At 37.0% G+C, this 22,444-nt stretch overlaps 1 protein-coding gene and 1 non-coding gene across 10 annotated transcripts in view; both read left to right on the top strand.

Moving 5' to 3' along the window:
• LRMDA (leucine rich melanocyte differentiation associated) overlaps window positions 1–22,444 on the top strand; it is a 1,018,367-nt gene that overhangs the window by 827,059 nt on the left and 168,864 nt on the right. For 2 of the 9 annotated variants that reach the window (XM_077895116.1, XM_077895123.1), the window contains one exon: window positions 20,545–20,567. The exons of the other annotated variants lie outside the window; for them this stretch is intronic. In XM_077895116.1, coding sequence (XP_077751242.1) covers window positions 20,545–20,552 — 8 coding nt within the window. In that variant the 3' untranslated portion in view covers window positions 20,553–20,567. Of the gene's footprint in view, window positions 1–20,544; window positions 20,568–22,444 lie in introns of those variants that run through there. 9 annotated transcript variants of the gene reach the window in all.
• On the top strand, window positions 16,213–16,319 carry LOC144313142 (U6 spliceosomal RNA). Its single transcript, XR_013378867.1, has one exon. It is a non-coding gene; the product is annotated as a U6 spliceosomal RNA (small nuclear RNA).

Raw genomic sequence — 22,444 nt, forward strand, 5'->3', positions numbered from 1 at the left:
CATATAACCATCCTCCCCCACAGATTTTCTTCTTGAGAGAGAACATACCTTCTTATGTCTTATTTCTCTCTTTTTTCACCTGCTCCTTTGGAATTTTTCTAGAGCTTCATACAATGTACAAATCACCAAGGTCCCCTGGAGGCAGGGCAGTAAATGGTGGCATATCTGAAAGATTGTAAATTACGGGAGAATAATGATAGCACAAAGAACATGTTCCACAGCCTCCTTTTCTTCTTCTGAATCTGTAGAAATATATTAGTTCAAGAGCTATATACTGAACAGAAACCATACCAAGCACTGCTCTGAGCCTTACGTATGGAGTGATGAATAAAGCAGACAAAAATCTTTGCCTTCAAAGAGCTTACGTTTTACTGAAAGAATCATTAAGATAAAAAATAAAAGCAGCATAGGGTATGATAAATACTGAGAATAAATACTAAAATGAAAACAAAAATAGACAAAAGATGAAGGAATGTGTGTTGGTAATTTGAAACTTGATAGCCAGAGAAAGCACCCCTGAGAAAGTGGTATTGGAATAATAACTTGAAGGAGGTGAGAGATGGAAAAGGGATATATCTGACAGAAAAGTGATCGAAGGAGAGGAAGGAGTATGTACAAGCATATTAGGTAGGAGCTTGCCTGAAATACATGAAGTAGATAGAGGAGGTCAGTAGAGCTGGGGTAGTTCTCTGTCAGGAGAGGAAGGCAATAAATAAATAAATAAATAAATAAATAAATAAATAAATAAAAAAAAATAAATAAAGAGGAAGGCAGCATGGGCGCAGCATGGATGGGGGCAGCATGGATGAAGTTAGAACAATATGAGAAGCCAGAACTTATAGCATCTTATAGGCCATTTAGTGTCCCTTAGACAGGAAGCCATTAAAAGCATTAACGGAAATGAGAGAAATGATATAATTCTACTTTCTATAGGGGGGAAGAAAAAACAAAACCATAATTAACTGGAAAAGAAGCTCATAACCTATGTAGATCTCTGCAAGATAGATAAAAGGATAAGTTTGAAGAGATTTATCAAGTTCAAAATCAATGCAACAGAGTTTAAAAATGTAGGACCAGCTTTAGGACTTTGCTAAGTGCATGGACTTGAACTAGAATCAACAACTTAGGCCTCCACAGTGAGTAGTCACATGGGTCAACCCATCTGTATGCCTGTCCCCATCCTTGGCAAACATCACTCAGCTAAGCTATCTCCAAGCCAGAGCAGCAAGGTTGGGCAACTGGATGATAAAATGGCAAGAGTCGGTACAAATGTAATAGTCATAATAGATGTGGATGAACTAAATTAAAAGGGCACTCTCAGACTTGGTAAGAAAGAATAAGAAGAAAATGCAATATAAAATGCTTTTTAAAGAAATAAATACAGTGAAATAACATAGGAGCTTGAAAAAATACAGGGATTGGGGAAAAACACAATGAAATCAGATGCTAAAAACAAAATCCAGTAATAAGAATGTTAGTATCAGGTAAAGTAAGGCTCAAGACGATTACTGAAATGATGAAGAGGGATATTTTGTGTAATTAAGAAGATAAAATAGGAAGCTATAAAAATCATGTTAGACTCAATATGCCTAACGACATGGCTTGGAAATACATAAAGCAAAACTTCTAGAAATACTTGACAAAACTGACAAAGTCATAATCTCAGATAAAAACTTTAGCATATTTTCCATAGAAAATGACAGCTAACAGAACAGAAATTTCACAACATAGACGTTTTATTAAACAGAAAACAGAATGAACATTCTTTTACAAATATATGGAACAGTCACAAAAACTATTCACAAATTGAGTAAAAGTATAATATGCCCCATTCAAATTAATTGATCATAACTCAGTAAAATTAGAAATCAGCTTCAAAAAGGAAGACCTCCTGGGGTTGGGCAGAGTAAAGGAAAGAAAAAGCCTTACAAAATTAAAAATAAATGAAACTTTTAGGTTTATGAGGAAATATAAACCTAAATTACTCTTTAAAAGTAAATGGAAGAGACAGCACTATAGTATATTAAAAACTGTGGGGTATAGCCCAAAATGTAATTAAAGGATTTTGTTCCCTTGAAAATATAAAAATGAAACAAGGAATAAAAAAATTTCTTAAATAGGTTGGGTTTCCAAAAATCCTAATTAAGCAACAACAAACCCAATGACTTATGAAATGACTGAATTAAACTGAAACTTAATAAAATAGCAACAATGTATAATACACTTTATCAATAGTACCAACAGATAGGTTTTTTTTTTAAGATTATTGTAGCAAATCTAAGGAAAAGCTAGAGATGAATATCTAACATTAGGAATAAAAGGATTGAAAACTCTAGAGTTTTTATCAATAAATTTGAAAATCTAAAACAGGCATTTAAGGCAATTACAGTTACCAATATTGCCCAAGGAAGGACTAGTCCTGTATCCCTCAAAGAGGAGAAACTTCCTAAATTTATTCCAAAAAATGAAAAACAGTCAACATTTCTCATTTGATCAAACTAGAATTCCATAACTAACGTAAACAAGATTATGAACATACATGAAAATGAAACGGTAGATCAACCTCTTACGAATGTGGTGAAAGTAGCTTCCATGAGAAATTAACAATAAGATTTAGAATGTAGTAATAAAAAATACGACCTCGTGGCCAATTAAGATTTACCTAAAAATAGAAAGGTAAGTTTACTATTAGAATTTATCAGTAAACTTGTCATATTGGCATAGTAAAAAGAAAGAGATTGTATGTGTTCATATTAATAGATGCAAAAGAAAAAACTCATGAAATTTAATAACTACTTCTGCCCACATCTCTTAGTAAATAAGGAATACATGGCAACTTGATTAAAATTAACTTGATTAAAATTATCCGCCAAAAACCTACAGCAACCTGTATAGAGAGGAACAAAGGGTTAAAAACATTCCCATTACAGTCCTTGAATATGCAAGGAAGGGCTAGTCTACAGTGCCCTGGAGATGCTAGTTTAAGCAATAAGATCTACAACAATAACAACAAAAACAAAAAAGCAGAAATAAAGATTGTGATTAAATAGACCATTATTTGCAGTCTGTATTATAATTTACATCAAAGATTAGCAAATATTTTCTGTAAATGATCAAATATCAAGTATTTTAGGTTTTGAGAGGCAGAGGATATGTCACCACTACTCAGCTCTGCCCATATAAAATATATGACAGAGCTAAGACCCATGATGTTTGTAATAGGACAAAATGTAAATATACTTAATTTATCTGTTTCAATACCTTCAATTTGAATCATAAGGCGAAATCCAATTCTCTATTATATAAGAGAAAAAGAGACAAATTGACTCAGAAAAGTTGAAACAGAAGCATAGAACAGGGATTACAGCAGGTGTTACAGTCTAAATATCACAAAGTAGAATTTAAGCAAAAGAGCATTAAATGAGACAAAGAGGTCATATAGTGAGGACAGTGGTTTATTATGTTCAAAGATTCTGTGGGTCTGGAATTCCAAGAAAGTACAGGGGGAATGATTTATCTCTGCTCTTTAATGTCTGAAGCCTCAATTGAAGACTTGAACTAGAATCATCTGAGAATTCACATACTCATATGCTTGGTGGTTGATGCTGGTTATCAGCTGGGGACCTCAGTTCTTCTCCATGTGGGGTCCATGTGGTCTTCCAAGTTTAGGCTTCCTTATACCATAATGGCTGAGTTCAAAGGGCAGAAGATTCCCAAGAAAGAGTAAGAGCCAGACAGAAGCCATATTGTCTTTTATGACCCACATCTTAGAATTCATGTAGCATTACTTCAACTCTCTCATGTTCATCAAGGTAGTTACCAAAGTGCTGCTCAGGTTTAAGGGAAGGAAAAATAGGTTCTGCCTCTTGATGGGGTGTAGCAAAGTTCTAGAAGAGTATGTGAGGCCAGAAATATTGCTCTATTTTTGGCAAATATAGTCTTCCATAATAATATACTGAGTTATAAATTTTAATGAATTTCAGGTAGGAGAGGAAGTATAAAAATTCTCAAGTCACTGGATGATGAAACCAAAAATTGATAAGAGAATCAGACTGCAAAAGGCCCTTCTACTCAGAAACTTTTTAATACTCTTAAATCTCAAGTCAAATATACAAGCTCAAATTGTAGAATAGCCAGAGAAATATGATAATGAAGTCGTTGCCTTCAAAACCTATGAAATAGATCTAAGACCATTCTAAGAAGAAAACCGTACATATACTTCAGTACATGTATTAAAAGCAAAAGAATGCAAAAGATAAATGAAGTACCTGACTCAAAAAACACTCAGCTAAGTAAACCAAAGGAAAGCAGAAGGGATTAATTATTAAAGCTAAAAACAGATATAAATAAATTATAAAAGAAGAGTATAATAAATAATTCAAGAGATGATTTAAAAAAATTAAATCAAGGAAAATTAAAAAAAACACAAACATACAAAACATAAAATGAAAATTCACAGAAGAGAAAATTAAAAGATTCATAATAACCAAATTTGTTGAATTTTGTGCAAATATATAAAAATCTAGGTAAGGTGGATAATTTTCTAAGAAAATGAAATTTCTCTAAACTGGCTTCAGAAGAGATAGAAAGTTAAAACATTGATTTCCATAAGCAAATCAAGTGCATAATGACCTCTCCCAACTCCACACAAAACTATCAAGTCCAGGTCGTTCTACCAAACTTTAGAATAGAAGGTGATTTGGTTAAGAAGATGATTCTGTTAAATATTTAACAATGGAGTCTATGCAGATGCTGATGATAATGATGAGGAGGATAATAAAAAATAAAAACACCTTGATCTATAGTGTTTGCCAACTTCTGTGGCATAAATATTCCACCATGACTGATTCCAAAATACCTATATGACATCACTCATTATGGAGTTCGGAAGAGATGTACATAGTTGACTGTTGTGAGTTGGTGTAAACTGGATGACACACACCACAGGGGTAATTCCAAAGCTATTTAAACTGTTGGAGAACATAGATAATATAGTACTTCTAAATTCTTTTCATGAAGTGCATAAAGTATTTACAGAAAAATTGACAAGGATTATAGAGAAAATAACTACATACTCATCTCAGCTATGAATATAGGTACAAAAATCCTAAATAAAGTAATTCTAAACAACACCAGCAGCATAAATAGCAGAGTAAAATATCATGGCCAACTGAGATTTATTCCAAGTATGCAATGACATTTAAATATTAGAATATCCATTTATTTAATCTTTTTAATAGGTCTAAGGACAAAAGCCATAATTCCACAGATACAGAAAGAGCTTTGCCAAATTCAATAATGATCCTTGGTAAAAGGCATATAAAAATAGATGTATATGTCCTTAGTGTGATAAAACATCCATCTCAGTCCACAAGCCAATGTCAAACGTAATGGGCAAACATAAGAAGCATTTTTATTAATGTGAGGACAAGATAAGGTATCTGTTACCACCACTATTATTTAATGTTTTACTGGAAATACTAACCAATGTAATTAGACAGGAGAAAGAAACAACAGACATGAAAATGGAAAGCATATGGCCAAACTGTCATGCTTACAGATGATTTGATTTGACTTGACAATTGGAAACTCAAGAGAACCAACTGAAATACTAACAAAAGAACTCTATGATGAAGTAAAGCATAAAGTTAACATACAATTAGTGGAACAAAAACTAGTTGGAGAGTATTTTCCATGAAAGATACCATTTGCAGAAGCAACATAAAAGTTAATAAATTGGGAATATTATAATCACACATTAACAAAAATATATAATATCTTAATGAGGAAAACTTTAAAACCCAGTAGAAGGATGCAAAAGAAGACTTGAAGTTATGGACAGACCTATCATATTCCAGGAAAACTGAAGACCATTAATATATCAATGTGTTTTTGTTGTTGTTAAAATATAAATTCATTATGAAACTATGTAACTACCAAAGATTTTTTTTTAAAGATCTTATTTATTCATGAGAGATACACAGAGGCAGAGACACAGGTGGAGGAAGAATCAGATTCCCTGTGGAGAGCCTGATGAGGGACTGGATCCCAGAACCCCGGGATCACAACCTGAGCCCAAGGCAGACACTCAACCACTGAGCCACCCAGATGTCCCATAAAAGTATTTAAAGAAAACAGAGAACTCAATTTGAAGGAAGCTATAATTATATATATATATATATATAATATTATATAATAATATATATAACAATATATATAATATTATAATTACATAAAATATATATACATATACATATATATAAAACCCTAAAACACTGAAAAATTTAACCTGTTAAAATATTTTTTAAATATTAAAAATACATAACCTATTAAAAATTTTAACCTATTAAAAAACAAAGACCTATTGATTTTATTTTTTAAAACCCTTTTACATAGGGAGGAAAAGAGTATGCAAAGTCAAAAGACAGTGAACTTAAAAAATATTAGGAAACGATATCACAGGCAATGATAGATTATATATGTTTCTGATATGTGAAGTGTTCAAAGAAATCAGCAATAAAATTCTTAGCAGCCTAGTATAAAAACAGATCAGCAATTGTACTCCCAGAAATGCTTGCATATGTAAAATGACATATATATGATAGTATTTATTATAGAGCAGATATGCTAGCTAACCAAGGGAAATAATAAAAGAGCTATCAGGGGATCCCTGGGTGGCGCAGCGGTTTGGAGCCCGCCTTTGGCCCAGGGTGCGATCCTGGAGACCCGGGATCGAATCCCACATCGGGCTCCTGGTGCATGGAGCCTGCTTCTCTCTCTGCCTCTCTCTCTCTCTCCGTGTGACTATCATGAATAAATAAATTTAAAAATAAAAATAAAATAAAATAAAATAAAAGAGCTATCAGTTGAGAAATCGTTAAATTATGGTACATCCAATCTGTACAATATTGTGTGACTCTCTCAAAAGAATTAGGAAGCTCCTACATACTTAATATGTGAGTCTATGCAGTATATATCATTAAGGGAATAAAACAAGGTACAAAACAATATATATAGCATGCCATTATTTATACATAAAAGATGGAACAATGAGAATCTATGTTTAAAAAAAAACTCTGAAAGATGGATAATGATAGATAATGACTACCAATGGATGAAGAGAAACAGGTACATGGCACGATTAGGGTGGGAGAAAGACTGTTCACTGTACTCTTGTATTTATTTTTAAATTTTGAACCATGATTCAAAATAAATTGGGTTTTTTTAAAAGGCTGAAATAAAATTCATAGAACGTATAACCTAAGTTACACATGTCCAAAGCATAGTATATAGAATGATGTTCATTGCAATGCTTTTCTTATAATGAAAAAAATGCAAAGAGAAATTATATGCCTATCAGGAAAAAATGGTTAAATATGGTAAATCATGATATTGAATGCTGTACAGCAGTTTTTTTTTAAAAGTTAAGGTAGATTAAAAAGAAGTAAGATAAATAAGATTTTAACACAGAATGACTTCAGGACATATTTTTGAGCAAAAAGCATTTGAGTATAAAACATTTGTACACTAGGATAGAATTTATGTATTTAAAATAAGCACAAAAACTCTCACACACAGATACAGAAACGTACACCTGTGTGTGTATAAATGCATAGAAACAATTTTTAAAGGATAGACACAAACCCCTAAAGTAGTTACTTTTGGGGGAATACCCTGATTGGAGTAGCAAAAAGTAGAAGAGGGTAAAAACAAAACAAAACAAAAAACAAAACAAAACAAAACAAAACAAAACAAAAACCCTAGCTTTTTCAGTATCTGGATTTTTATTAAAATATGCTAATATTTTACTTAAGTAATACTATTAGTAAAAATAATAAAAGATCCAAAGAAGGCAGGAGCTTTGGGTGTTTTGTAACTAACCATTGTGGGACTTTGAAACTTTGTTTTCCCAAGGACTGTGATGAAGAAAGTTTCTTTGAAAACATTCCTTTGCTTCTTCAAATTTAAATAACCGAGTGTTGAGAATCCACAATATACTTTCTATACTGCATCATTATTAAAGGGTGGGATATATATACGAATCAAATATTCAGGTAAATAAAGAGGTACAGAGAAAAAAGTAAAGAGGTACATGGGTATATCGCATGGATCACCGATTTACTGAAAATGGGAAGGAAGACATTAGCATTAATACTAGCTGCCATTTGCCGAGTGATTTCTTTAGAGCCAGGCACTGTGCTGGTGTTTTACATATGTACATGGTCTCATTTAATCTTGAAAATATCTCCTGAAGCTAGATATTATCCCCATTTTATATGAGGAAATTGAAGCTTAGAGAGATATTATGTAGTTTATCCAAGGTCCCAAGGGCTAATAAGTGTCCTTTGTGAGGTTCAAAACCAGGTCTAATGCTGTGAGGACTGCATTCTTCCCTCTGTTCCATGCTGCCCCCCGATAACGTACACTTAACAATAGAACTACACTGAATGAATTTTGATTTTTCTTGATGATTCAAGAAAGCACTTCTGGCTTTTTCAGTATTTCAGGAATCCTGTTAAGAGCATCAATGATCAGAGCCCTAGTGAAGCATGAAAGTGATGGTTAGTTGGAGATATCCAGTTGAAAGAAAGCATACTAACACTGTATTTACAGAATTTAGTGCTTTTATTAATAGATTAATAAAGATTTAGCAAAATCACTGATGTGGTTTTTACGTAGCTCCTTTGTTATTCATTGATCTGCATGTTCCGAAGGCCTTTATCCCCTTTATACTGATTTCAAATGTTGTCATTATCAGCACCTAAATCAGACCTTGTATCTCTGTTTGTAGACCTATAGATATTGTTCAGATACATGGATGTGATTTCCCCCCTGTTGGAATCTCATAGGAAAAGATCTGGTCTCTGTAACCTGAATCAACACAAAGCAGAGTTTAGGTATACTGCACCAATGGCTTCATAGACAACCCCTTTGGTTATAGATTATAAATGTCATTTAGAGAAAGCACAAGATGGCTCCTGAGTGTCTAGTAAACTTCAACAACCACCTGAGAGATACCTCCGTGTGACTGCATAAAATGGAAATAAAGAATGGCAAATAACCCATTGACTATGCACTTTCTCACCCGCTGAGAGCAAAACGCAATCCAATGCAATTTTAGTACTTACATGCCTCTGGGGAAAATAGACCCCTAAAAATCACTGAGTGCAGCACTGGAAAAATTTCTTAAATTTGTGCTATGCTTGGTGTTATAAAACCCAAGGAAGCTTAGGCTTTCTCCTTGAGTAAAATGGACTGGTAATTTTGTTTTGTTATATTATCCACCAAGCATAATGATAATGGGTCACATGCAATTTAGGAAAAAATTAAGTCTAATAAGAAAAATCTCTAATAAATACTAACAGCATCTTATTGGTATTGTCGTTGGTCTAACCCTTCTATTAACATTTGTTTTTTTTATATATTAAATGATCTGTAATATGTTGAAAATGAAGAAGATAGTAAAAATTTAAGAAAAAACACACATTCTTATATACATTGTACAAATGTTTACATGCCTTTTCCCTTGGGCAGGTCCTAGGTGGTATGGTATATGCAAGGAAACAGTACTAAGTTATAACAGGAGATTCATATTTTTTGTATGCTGAGCAATAAAGTTGCTCAGGGTAGGGGGTAGATCCTTTCATTAACTAGGAACACAACCAATTCAATGAACACCAAAGACTGAAGATCAGAATTCAGCCCTAAATAAAGTATACAAATATCCTCTCAAATCAGGCTTCTTCTGGGACCCGGAAAGAGTGTGGAGTAATTTAGGGAAGCTCTAGTATCCAAGCAAAGGTGTGGGGGAAGCCTCCGCAGCACTAGCTACCCATCATGGACAATGTGGTAGGGTAGGATAGAACTAAGGGGAGTATCCAGGAAGCTTTGATTAGATATGTGCTTCTCAAGCCTACATAAGAATCTCCCAGGGAGCATCTGTTAGGTAAAGATGCTTGAGCACCTACTTGCTGGGCTTCAGATTCAGTGGGCCTGAGGTGACACCCCAGCATCTGTTATTTTTAATGAGCTCTTCTGGTGATTCTTCCACATACAATAATTCAAGGACCACAACACTGAATGACACTGACAAGGAATCTTTTTTCCCAAGGCTTCTCTGCCCTCCTCCTAAAAAAATTTACAGTTGAGGTGAAGATAACAGAAAGAAACTCCAACAAATGTGGTAAAGGGTTATGAGTGCCTGTGAAACATGGGAACGCCAAGGACTGAGTCATTGGGTGAAGGGTTGCCTAAGTCTATGCAAGGCTTGAACAAAGGTCTGGCCTTTGGTGTAGGGAAGAGGACTTTGCAGGACTGGTGTGAAGATTGGATACTTGGGTAATATTCACTAATTAGTTGTAGAGGGTGAATAGGAGAGAAGAGCAGGAGATGACTGTCAGGCCTTTAGCCTGGATAACTTTGTTGGAAGGTAAAGCCATTTTATGAGGAATGGCATTTTGGAAGGAACAGATTCAAGGGAGCATGTTGAATGTGAGGTTCTATGCAAAGAAGTAGAGATGCTCTAAGTCACAGGTCAATAACTTTTTCTGTAAAAGGCCAGATAGTAAATATTTTAGGCTCTGCAGGCCAGGTGGTCTTCGTTGTGACTACTCAACTCTGTCATCATAGTGTGAAAATATTTTTAGGTAATACATAAATATGAATGGCCATGTTCCAGTAAAAAATTATTTATAAAACAGGTGGTGGGCCAGATTTGTCCTATGGCTCTAGCTTACCAGTCCTGCTGTATGATAGCAGATAGAGAAATAGGCATATCAATTCTTAAATGTCTGTGTATGTGGTATCTTTATTTTTTTTTTAAAAATGTGTTTATTTATTTTAGAGAAAGTGTGCACAAGTGGGAGGAGGGGCAGAGGGAGAGAATATCAAACAGACTCCTTGTTGAGCAGGGAGCTTGATGTGGGGCTTGATCTCCTGACCCATGAGATCATGACCTGATCCAAAACCTAGAGTCAGACACTTAACCGACTGAGCCACCCAGGTGCCCCATATGTCATACATGGTATCTTTCTGTGTAGCCATAGAATCACACCCACTTTATGTAAACATTGCATTTCATGCTTATTTTGAATGAAGAATTTCTCTTCAGACTACCTAAGCATTGTTCAATGATTAAACAAAATGTGGAAGTATAAATTAAAACAACTAGATATATTTTGTACTTACTGGTTCAGCCAAATTTAAAAATCTGGCACTACCAAGTGCTGACAAAGCTGTAGAGCAACAGAAACTCAAAAGCTATTTTGGTGGAAGTATTAATTAGCTTATCTGCTGTGGAATGAAATCTGTTATTATCTAGTGAATGTATGCAAGCCCTAAAATTTAGTAATTCTCTTCCCAGGACACTAACCCAGGACAAGCTATTGAACATGTTCAGATCAATTTGAACTATAGTCACACTATTGTCTGTAAGAGCAAAACAAAACCAAATAGAAAAACTGGAAATAACCCAAATAGTTTATTAAATAAAGTTGAGTAACATTCACCATGGATGAACTTATAAAATGGGGAGAGAAAGAAACTGAATGAGATCATTCATATAAAGTCCAAAAATGCCAATTAAAACAATAGTTTAAAAGGATTCTTTCAGAGGTGGCAAAGTGAGGAAGAAAACCATGGAATAAAAAACTCAAAGTTCAAGGTTGCTTTTACCACTGGCAGTAAGTGGAGGCAAAGAAGTCAGACCTGAGAGGAACAACTGAAGAGATTTATTTATTTGTAAGCTTGGTGATGGGTACACAGATATTTTTAAAACCTCCATTCTCAGTAGTTTATATATGTTATGTCTATCCCTTTGTAATGAAGCAAGCATTACTTAATCATGAAAAGCAAGACAAAGCCAAAATCATACTCAGTTTTCATTTCATTTCATTTTAGATTTTCAAGATGTAGTTAACTTAAGGTTATTCTCCTCTAAAAAGGCAATGCTAATTTTGCGGACTGACTGCTTATCTGACTCAGGGTTTTTTTGCTAGTCAGGTCACCTTTCCCAGTGATTAAAGGCCAGCTGGCTTCCAGTGTCTCATCTGGGCAGAAGACAGTGGGGACGAGGGACAGCACAGTGGAGGGAGGAGGCCTGGAGGCAGGCTGCCGTAGCTGGTGTAGGGTCATTTGAGTTCCCCAACTTAAGGAGAATAAGCATTGTCTTTGGCATAGGACAGAATGTGGTTAAATTCCTCCCTGCCACTCAGCAAGTGATCCTCCTGCTGTCTTTGTAGATCCCAGTCATCTGGGCTGACAGGGACACTGTGTAATGGTTTTGTGGTGAAGAAGCTATTGCTACCTAATTTTTAATTTCTTGAAAATCACTTTGTAGTGTCATGATTACAAGGCTTGGAAGAAGATAAACCCTCTGTCCATTCCGAGTATAAATGGGCACTTGAGATGAAACCACATAGTTAATTTCCCCTTGTTGCTGGAGTAGAATCTGAATCCAAACCACAGCACAACCTAGCCCCTAAATCTCTATTAAAAACCACCTTGGGTAGTCTGGCAACGCTTTATTTAAAGTCAGCAGAGAATTATAAAGTCAAAAGTGAAAAATGGTACAACAAGAAAGAATCATAAAAAAATACTAGATCAGTTAAATGTAGTCAAAGGCAATTTAGTGTGTTCCGGCGCCAGTCGGTATTGATGCAAAGAATGTGATGTGTCAGGGGTGGGCAGGGGCATGTAGGAAATGCAGAATGAAGGATGCAGCTCCAGGCTTGATGCTGGAGCAGCCACAAGAGGCTATGAAGGATACCTCACTGTCCTGCTTTTGCATCCAGAATTTCAGGGAGAATCTAATTCTCTCAGTCTGGACATCTTTTGTTTTGTTTTGTTTTGTTTTGTTTTGTTTTGTTTTGTTTTGTTTTGTTGATGTAGTATATTTTTAAAAGTAGAGTTTTTTCTTTCCTGTAGATAAGCTAACCTAGAGGCTGTTTAAATTGGGTCAGAGCAGGAAGGTAGGTATCCATCTCCAGTAGTTTTTAGTATCCTAGTATTCTAGTCTCTTGCTTGTCCATACCTATAGTCCAAGCTGTGATTGTTTCTGCTCATCTTTTCCAGCTGCTTTAGTAATATTAGCTAATCAGATTTATACTAACCAAAGCTATGATTATTAAGCAACTACCATGTTCTAGGCACTGTGCTGTACTGCATATACATTATCTCACCAATTCTCACAAAAACCTTATAAGGTAGATCTTAGTATGGTACTGATTTTACAGATGAGGACAACTAAGGCACAGAGACTCAGAACTCATTTGGATGTTACACACTGAGGAGCAGAAGCAGGACTCAAGAAGCCTGACTCCAAAGTAGGTGCTATGCTAGAAGGCTTGCTTCCCTAATCTCATCAGCAGTTGTGGATGGGGACCACTACCTCTAGAGAGCGTAGTTACCATATAGGACCTTATAGGATAGCATGAAGAGCTTAAACCTGAGACCTGTGTTTCAATCCTGGCTTTGCCACTTCCTGGCTTTGTGATCTTGGGCAAGTTACTTGACTATTCTATCTGTGTAAATTGGCTATAGTAGTAACACATATCTTAGTGGCATTGTTGTGAGGATCCTATGAGTTGATACAAGTGAAGTGTTTTAGAAAGTTTGTGACTCATAGTAATACCATATACATGTCACTGTTGCTCCTGCTCCTATACTGTTATTGTTGTTGTTACTGTTGTTTTTGATATATCTTCTGGGGGCAGGAGTCTTCACTGATAAAAATAGTTGTGGATGGGGTGGGCAAGAGGGGAGGTAAAGGACAGCTCTTATGGCAGGCCAGTGTGGCAGAACTACTTAGCCAAGGCACTCAGTACCCTTCCAATCCTACTATGTGCAGAGCCATATCCACATTTGGTACATCCATTTGTCACAAATAAAACAGGTTTAGAAGGTTAAATGAAGCAACCAGATTCCTTGGGTACTTCCACATACGACAGGAACTTCTGAGATACCTGTCCTTCTTTCCCATCTAAACATTCACCTCCAGGAGAAAGGGAAGGAGGTTTGGAAACTTCCTTAGGTTCTAGTAGGTCTTATCAGAGTCTTGGTTGTAGATTCAGGAGGAGTGATTGGTTTAATGTAAATGCTCGAGAGGGCCTGAAAGAGATTAGAGAAACCTATTCCACAGGATAAAGGCAGGACAGGAGGGAACCATTAATCTCACGGACATTCAATTCCCTAAGAACTTTTTTTGGGAATGACCAGAAACAAGCCAGGCCATATGCTGTCCATTTGCAATCCTCTGAGCTGACTTTTTTTTTCTTCGACAGATCGAGGCCAATGCCATTGCCTCATTTAAGATGGTTCTTAAACTTGAAAAGGAACTGAAAGGTTGAGACGTGCATGTGGAGTCAACCCAGATGATTTGATGAAAGTAGTCCTGTCAAACACCAGGGCTCTCCCGATAGTCAGAAACAGTCTGATGACATGTTCGAAGCTTCCCAGACTGGCTTGCATTTTAGTAAATATGAACAATCAGGGAAGACATAGTTATGCTGTGGAGAGTTCTGAGATGTGGAGAGAACAAGTTAATTGTTCAGCCTCAACTGAGACCTTTCACTCAAGTCATTAATCACAGTGCAGAGCTTACGCTGCTCTCCTGCTCCAGATGAAGGCTCATTCCAGGTGCTGGCCATTTGCGTTTCCCTCCAACTGGGCTGATTTATGAACCCAGAGATGTTTCCTGGTTTTTCCAAATTCTTTCCCATTACTTTGTAATAAAGGGGACATGTGATTTCTGGTTTTTTTTGCAGATCCTCAGTTTTAACATCCCTAATACCAAAGATTTTTTCAATTAGTTTGTGGCCTGCTTTCTGTGATCTGGAGAGTAGAAATGCTGTTCTGTGTTTTGAGTATCAAAGTTAAGACTCTCTTATTTCTTTCCCCTTTGGCTGGAGTTGACAATGCAAAAGTGCTGCACTGCTGCACGAGTCTTTGTGCCCACATTCAACATCTCAATGTAAGTTCAGGCTTAGGAAACCTTAGTGACAACAGCTCACCACAGGTGTTTATTATCCCCATCCCACTCCAATGCAAATGCTTCAGGGTATATAATATCAGGAGGCCTTCCACATTTGGGCCAGGTCTCCAGTGACATTATAAGCCAATATTGAAGACTTCACAAGAGAATGTGAGTGTCAGAGAAGGACATTTTAATATTGAGGCTGAACAGTGTGCTGCCAAGTGGAGTGTTACCTGTTTGAAAGGTAAGCCTGATCTGAGCTGATAAGGGGCAACAGATCCCTTGGGAATTATCCCAAGTAGCAGAAATGCATTACAGAAAAGTAATTGGAAATTGATATTTGACATGTCTCTTGGTTACTTTTTATACTTGATAACACGAAAGGGTTTGTCTAGGAGCTGCTAGTGACTAATATGTGAAATCCTGCAATCCGTTGCTGAAATGCAATCACTTCTTTGTTGAAAGTAAGCAGCTGCCTTCTGATCCTCTGCTTCCTAACTAGCACTTCAAGTGTAGGGACCCATGGGCTTAATTTGGGTGAAATGAGTAGTCAATACAGCCTTTTGATAATTCTCTGAAACAAAATCATCACTGGCAATGGAATGCTGTCCTTAAAATGCAACTCAATTTAACAGGTACTTGTTCAGAGCCTGCTATGGGCTCTATATTGTGTTGCGTGCTGTGGGATATACAAAATAAATATCAAATATGGCCTCTGCCCTTGAAGAACTTATAGGCTCTTAGGAAGGATGATGTGTTTATGAAACACATTTTACACGGCAAGATAAGATATCACGTATGTGCCAAAGTGAGTGGGACCTGGAATAAGTATAATGGAGTCAGAAAAAAGAGAGTAGGGTAGACTGGAATTGTCAGGGAAGCTTTATAGATGAGGTGGGACAAAGACACCAATATCTTAAACCCCAAACTCTACCTTAAAGAAATTGCAAGGAACACAGTATCAGATTACTTAAAAATTATGGAGTCCCATATAAGTGAAAGTAAATTTGTTCAATATGAGAATGGATTAAATTTGTTCAGTAAATATTTATGGAGTCCATCTATGTGCCAACAACTGTATATGGTGAGGTAAGGGAAGAATAATCTGTACAAAAAAACACATCTGGGTATTCTCAGGTGCTACCCTCTCTTAACATAGATATTTAAAGTTATTGCTGGTCTGTGTGATTCCAAAACCTGTGATTTTAACCACTTATCATTCTGTCTCTCAAATAGATCTTGTGCTTGCTTTAGCAGCACATATCCTAAAATTGGAACGGTACAGAGAAGATTAGCATGGCTCCTGTGCAAGGATGGCATGCAAATTCATGACGTGTTCTATACATATGTAAGGTCTTTTTTAAAAAGACCTTATTTAGGATTTCTTTGGGTTAAGAAGCTCAGTCTATCTTTTTGTTTAGTGGATGAATGACATGTCCAGCCTCGTAAGTTATATGCAGTATAAACAGTTGCATACATCCTCATGGTAAAAGAAAGACACACTGAGCACTGAATGTAGTCACAAATTATTAGGTTAGGGAGTATTTGGAAAGCACCTGGCCCAAATTTGGGACCATAAGCAGAGCTCAAGCTCTCTGAAGATTAAGCTTTTCTTGGAATTTCCATTATTACCCTTGACAGCTACTGTGGAAACCCAGTTAGAAGGGGCTTCCATCATTAGAATTAGAGTCTTGTACCGGGCTCTTTGGCATTTGTAAAGTTTGAAATTGGCACCGCCCAGATTTATTGGTTAAGTTACTAAAAATTCTATCTCTATTCTTCCTTGCAAACTTAGGAAATCACTTTTTTGTTCACCACTTAAGGTACAGGTATAACTGGGCAATTGCAAATTGTTCTAGAAAGAAAAGAAGTCAGGATGATAATGGTGGTGGCATTGGTGGTCATCATGGACATGGTAGTCATTATTCTAAATATCCACATAACTTTTAAGTAATATAACCACAGAACACTAGTAAACCCTGGAAAGAATCTAAGATATAAAGCACTGAGGGGCAGAGGTGTCAGACTTTATTTAGCTAAGCAATACCAGAAGAGGACTAGAAAATCCCCCTTTCTAGCTAGCAATCATTCTCATACCACAATGAGACCCCTGCTTGGTAACCCCTGCATATCTGCCACCCATGTGACTGCTTTTCAAAGCTAATTTAAGTATCAAATTTAAATGGAATTCTGAAAACACTTTTTTTTTTTTTTTTAGTCTAGAGGGAGTGGTGGAAGGAAAAGCTACAAGAAATTTGAAATCACTCTTGATTCCTGTCATTTTCCTTAGTATTTAACCACTCTCCAGTTGAAAGTTTCATCTTGGCCTCCATGGGTAGACACATACATATGTGCTCCCTTGTTCATCTGCATGCATGTGTATATATTGATATGCATTCCTCTTCATCATCTGTAGGCATTTTACAAATAATGGCTTGTGTGTGTGTTTTATCATCTTATTTTTTAAATGAAAATGACAACTTCAAAATTTTTTGCAGAAATAGTTCTTCAATAGTAAAGAAATTCCAGCTTGTAGGCTAGGGTCATCTTCGGGTTACAGAATTCCACAGAGGAGTTGGCATGGGCACAGTATAGGCAGCGTAGCATTAGAATTTTTGTCTTTCCATTTTCAGACAGACAAGCAAAGTTGGTAACAAAAACATTGAGTTAGTGGAGAACCCCTGTTGTAAAGAGTCAGATGGGAAAGGTAGAACAAGGTTAAGAGTTCAAGCAATTAAATTAGTAGGATGTGGATTGAGGCAAGAGGAGATATGGATATGCTCCACCCTCTCCAAAACTCTTTCTCCTCTGTAAGACCATTACTGGGCTGGGAGTGGGGTTGAGAATATAAAAGGAGTTTGGACTTCTGAGTTGAAACTTTTGTTGTGGATGAAGCAGTTTGGGAAGCCTTTCTTGACTAGAGCCTTGGAGGATTTTCTGTACTGAAGGGGATCAGAGAGGAGCTCAGAGGAGAGGAGGTAGACCATTCAGAATCTGATCCAGCTTCTGGGTTTAAGGGTGAGAAAGTACTACCAAATTTCCACAAACCGAGGAGGCAAGTCAGCATGATCAAAATCCAGCCCCGGCTCCACTCGTCAAGCCATGTGTCTGTAGGTGCATCCTCCCAGTGGGGTATCTTTTTTCTGGTACTGTCCAGAACAGCATAGTCCCTGGATATGGAAATTTTTGGTTTTCCATAGGTTGTCCAGGTTTATTCATGTACCTAGGAAAGGAAGCTGAGATTCAGAGGTGACATTCCTGAGAAAAACACTTCCTAATGTACTTTTTCTTAAGTAGCTAAGCACAGACAGTAAGAAAACCTGGTGGCTCCTGGAGCAGACCAGCTACAGAAGTCCCCATCTCTAGTGGGCAGGGTGAGTTCAAAAGGGAAATGACCAATGGGGTCTTTGATTTCATACTTTTAAGGAAGGAGCTCCAGGATATAGACACCCAAATTTCCAGATTCTCGCATGTCTAATTCCCTTTGGGAATGTTATGAGCAAGTCTGGCTTCAGTGGTTTCTTCTTTGCTTGTCCATAAACTCCCTGTCTTAATTATTGTGCAAGCCTTTGTCCTTGGTGCCATAGTGCCATGAGGAGTGAGGCCCCTGGAAGAACCTGATGACTTTGAGTAGCTTAGAGGTCATTGTGAAAGCAAGGAAGACAACAAGCATGATTATGCTAACTGAAGTGTGTACAAAGCCTATTTGACAATAGCCAGGGGACCTTGAAAAATCAGAGACTGCCATCACATATGGAGAGGTTTTCCCATCTTCACCTCAGTGGCTGTTTCTTCTTATTGAAGAATGAAAACAGTAAATGGCCTAAAGCATGCTAATAGCAAATCCCTTGACTTTATTCATTTCATGACTGCAGTACTTGGTGGTAATATTAGTAAAGGCCCTGGCAGTCCTCATAGGAGAAATGCCAGAAACGAGGCAACTGAATGTTCATTCACCTGCTTTAAGTTCTTTCATAAATAACATGATTTATAAAAGAATGCAGAATCATAATTGTCAGCCAAGATGTCATTTTAACTTTAGGATGTCCAGAAACAAAGGGATATTATATCCTTTGTTCTTGGAGCACCACAGATGCCAAATTATGCACAGGGTTCCCTCTTGGCATTGAGTGCTTTGGAGCCTAGAGGCAACCAGTGATTTCAGAAAGATGTTGCCTCTGGTGGTGTCCTCACCTGAATATCTCCCTGGAGCTGTGGGAGGAAACATGGCACTCCTAGCTTCTCTGCATTCTGATAGAGCAGGAGACAGCAAGAGGGATGGCAATCTTAGAAATGGCCAATGGCCTAAGGTAGACTATTCTCAGTCTTACTCTATGAAGCTTGACAAAAGCACCATTAATGTACTGAAGAAATAATTCATTACTTTTGGTTTTGTCTGTACATCAACATATGCCAACAGATGCTCAGTTGAAAACATGAATATTTGATTAATATAATATCAGGCATCTGGGACAGAGAGCAGTGGAATTTGGGGGGTTGAGTAAGACTCAAATGTCATCCATTCTAACCACAGCTGTCTGAATGCACATAGTAGGCACTGAAAATATTTGTTGATTAGTTTTTCTTTGATTTGAACAACTTGGTTGCTTGGTTTTGAGCCCAGATGTTTGGCATCCAGCCAGAGTTGTGTGCTCTGCATGCTGTCATCAGCCTCACCACCACAGAGATGGTTGGCAGGGGGCAGCATTCTTCCTATCCCCATGATGAAGTCTCTTCTTTCTTCTGTCTCGCGCATGCACGCTGGCTATAGGCCATAGAACATACTGCAGGTGGCCCATTGAGTTAAAGGCCTATTAGTTCACAGCACTGATCTGAAACCTGAGGAGGAAATATGAGAACACCATGGGAAGGAAGGAAGAAGATTAAAATATGGGTGGGATGCTATTGATTTATTAATTCCTAGAGAACAATGGCAAAACAGGGTAGTTACAAGAAAGGGCACCTTCTGATTGACTAGTGCTGATGGCATGAATGACAGAGGGAAAGGGACACTATGGTAGAGTGCATACACTATCCACAGGTCTGCATTTCAGATCTGCCATAACTCCAGTATGTGGCTTTAAGCTCAGGTCTCAGTTCCCCACTCTGTAAAATAAAGTGAATGTCAGGATATTCTTAAATACTATTCTCTGATAATCTGACCAGGAATTATGAAATCCTCATTTCCCCGTAATTCAATGTCCCTCAGATATCTAGAATTTATTTACCTTTATATATAATCAAGTAGACCTCTAATATTCTAGGAAAATTCGGCATGCAAAGTAGTGAAAGAAGGTATACACTATGCCTTAATATCCAAGAAGAAGACAGCAGGCTTTGAAGGTCTAAGAAACCCATTTTAGATAAAAATATAAAGATTTGTATGGTTTTAAGTCGAGATCTCTTTCAAAGTAAAATCATCGCAAGTTTTATCTTTCTTCTTTTTTGAAAAAAAAAAAAGATTTTATTTATTTCTTTGAGAAAGAGAGAGAGAGGGAGGGAGAGGGAGGGAGAGAGAGGGAGAGAAGCAGATACCCGCTGAGTGGAGAGCCTCATGCGACGCTCCATCCCAGATCCCTGAGAACGTGACCTGAGCCAAAGACAGAGCTTAACCAACTGAGCCATTCAGGTACATCTTTATCTTTCTTCTTGAAGCACATTCTTGGCTGTTACTGGTTCACACAGTGTTAGTATGACAACTTCATGAATAGGTCCCAAACAGCCTCTGCTACCAGTGGTAAAAAAGGTTTCTCTTTAGCCCATCTAAGAAGTCAGGGCTGTATTTTTTGTGGGTGGTTGAGAAACTAGAGCTAGGATAACTAATCTGTAGTTGAACCCGGCAAGTAGAGCTAGAAGTCACAACCCTATCTGACTGAAATAGACTCACTCCACAGGAGGTTTCCCGTATCTTCCAACCGCAATGGAGGTTGATCAAGTGGTTCCTTGTGTAAAAGGCAAAACTCAGAAGTTTCTATAAACCTTTCACTTCTGCATGGTAATTGATAGCTTTCTAAGAGGTTTGTAACAATTATTAACCAAGTAGTTTAATCTCCATAGTAATCCTGTGAGGTCATATTATTTTCCTAGATTATAATAATCCTGTAAAGTCAGGGTTATATCCCTATGTCACAGATGGAGACTCGAGGTATAAATATGATAATGGAGTTTTAGCTGTTTCTCACAGGGCATTTTTGGTGGATGCTGGAAGAGCCCCCATCCTGAAGCTCCATGGTGTTCCACCTTTATAGTTAACCTTTGTCTATAGGTTAAGGCAATCCTGATTCTGGGTACTCCTTTTTAAAATGCAGACACTCCTGGGAATGAAATCACTCAAGCTTGCTATCACTTAAATATTTGCCTGAATGATATTTTGACCATCATTTTCATCTGACTTGGTTGAGTACAAAATGCTAACATGTTTAAGATTAGGATAAAATGAAGGGAGGTTGGGACAGATTTGGGTTGGGGAAGTTTGTTTGGAGTCACCATCCTTGTGGGATTGTAATCATGAGGACCTTAGGCCTCCATTTCTGAATAAGGGGAGTCCCTGAGCAGGGAATGGTGTGTAGGGCACACAGCAAGGAAGATAATGAAAACAAAATAACTATTCACATTTTTAGCTCAGTTGGCCTACCTGTATTGCACCCACGGTGAATGGGGCAGGATTGTGATGGATGGGGTCAAATCTATCTGCTGTTATTTGCCAAGTACCTGGCTTTGGGCATTGGTCCATTTCATATGTTCTCTTATTCTGCTAACTACTTAAGGCAGAAAAATCATTCCTCTATTTGACTCAAATATATGCCAGTTGAAACTGAAATCCTCATACTGAGCAAATGTACCAAAGAACACTCTATAAACTTAATGAGGGAGATGAAGAGATATGTGCCAGAAACCTAGAAAATTTAACACTGATGAGGTTATGACTATTATATGTTTAGTTAAATTGTTGACACTGACAGGACATGGCTGAGGAAATCTACCGTCCGTTTTCTCCTTGTATCAGTGATAATGGTTCCTTAGTGTGCTCTTCTCAGTTAACAAAAGTATTCCTGAAAGTTAAATGCAGGGAGAAGAAGTGACACAAGAAATACTTTTATTATCTCTGTTCTTCTGGGAGTTCCCTCCAGGAACATTATTTAAAACAGGACTTCTCCTGACTGGCAAATGAGTTTGGAGAGAAGGAATCATAGGTTCAGAGGTGAATGTGGATCCTCCTGAGAGTTGCAGTGTCTCCTAACTGTTAGGCTTGTACACTTGCCCTGGAAAATCCATCTAGCACAATGCTGCCCTGGCCTTCCAGAAATACTCCTCTCTTTCATATTTTTCCTTTCTCTTAAAAACTGACCAAAATTCTCCTTTGTCTAGTGAATAAAATCTCAATTCCTTTAAGTGCCATTTAAGGCATAAATGTGATCATGAATTTTGTAAGCTTCAAAGTATTATATAAACATTAGCTATTTGAAGAGGAAT

This window comes from Canis aureus, chromosome 4, assembly GCF_053574225.1.
Source record: "Canis aureus isolate CA01 chromosome 4, VMU_Caureus_v.1.0, whole genome shotgun sequence".
NCBI lineage: Eukaryota > Metazoa > Chordata > Mammalia > Carnivora > Canidae > Canis > Canis aureus.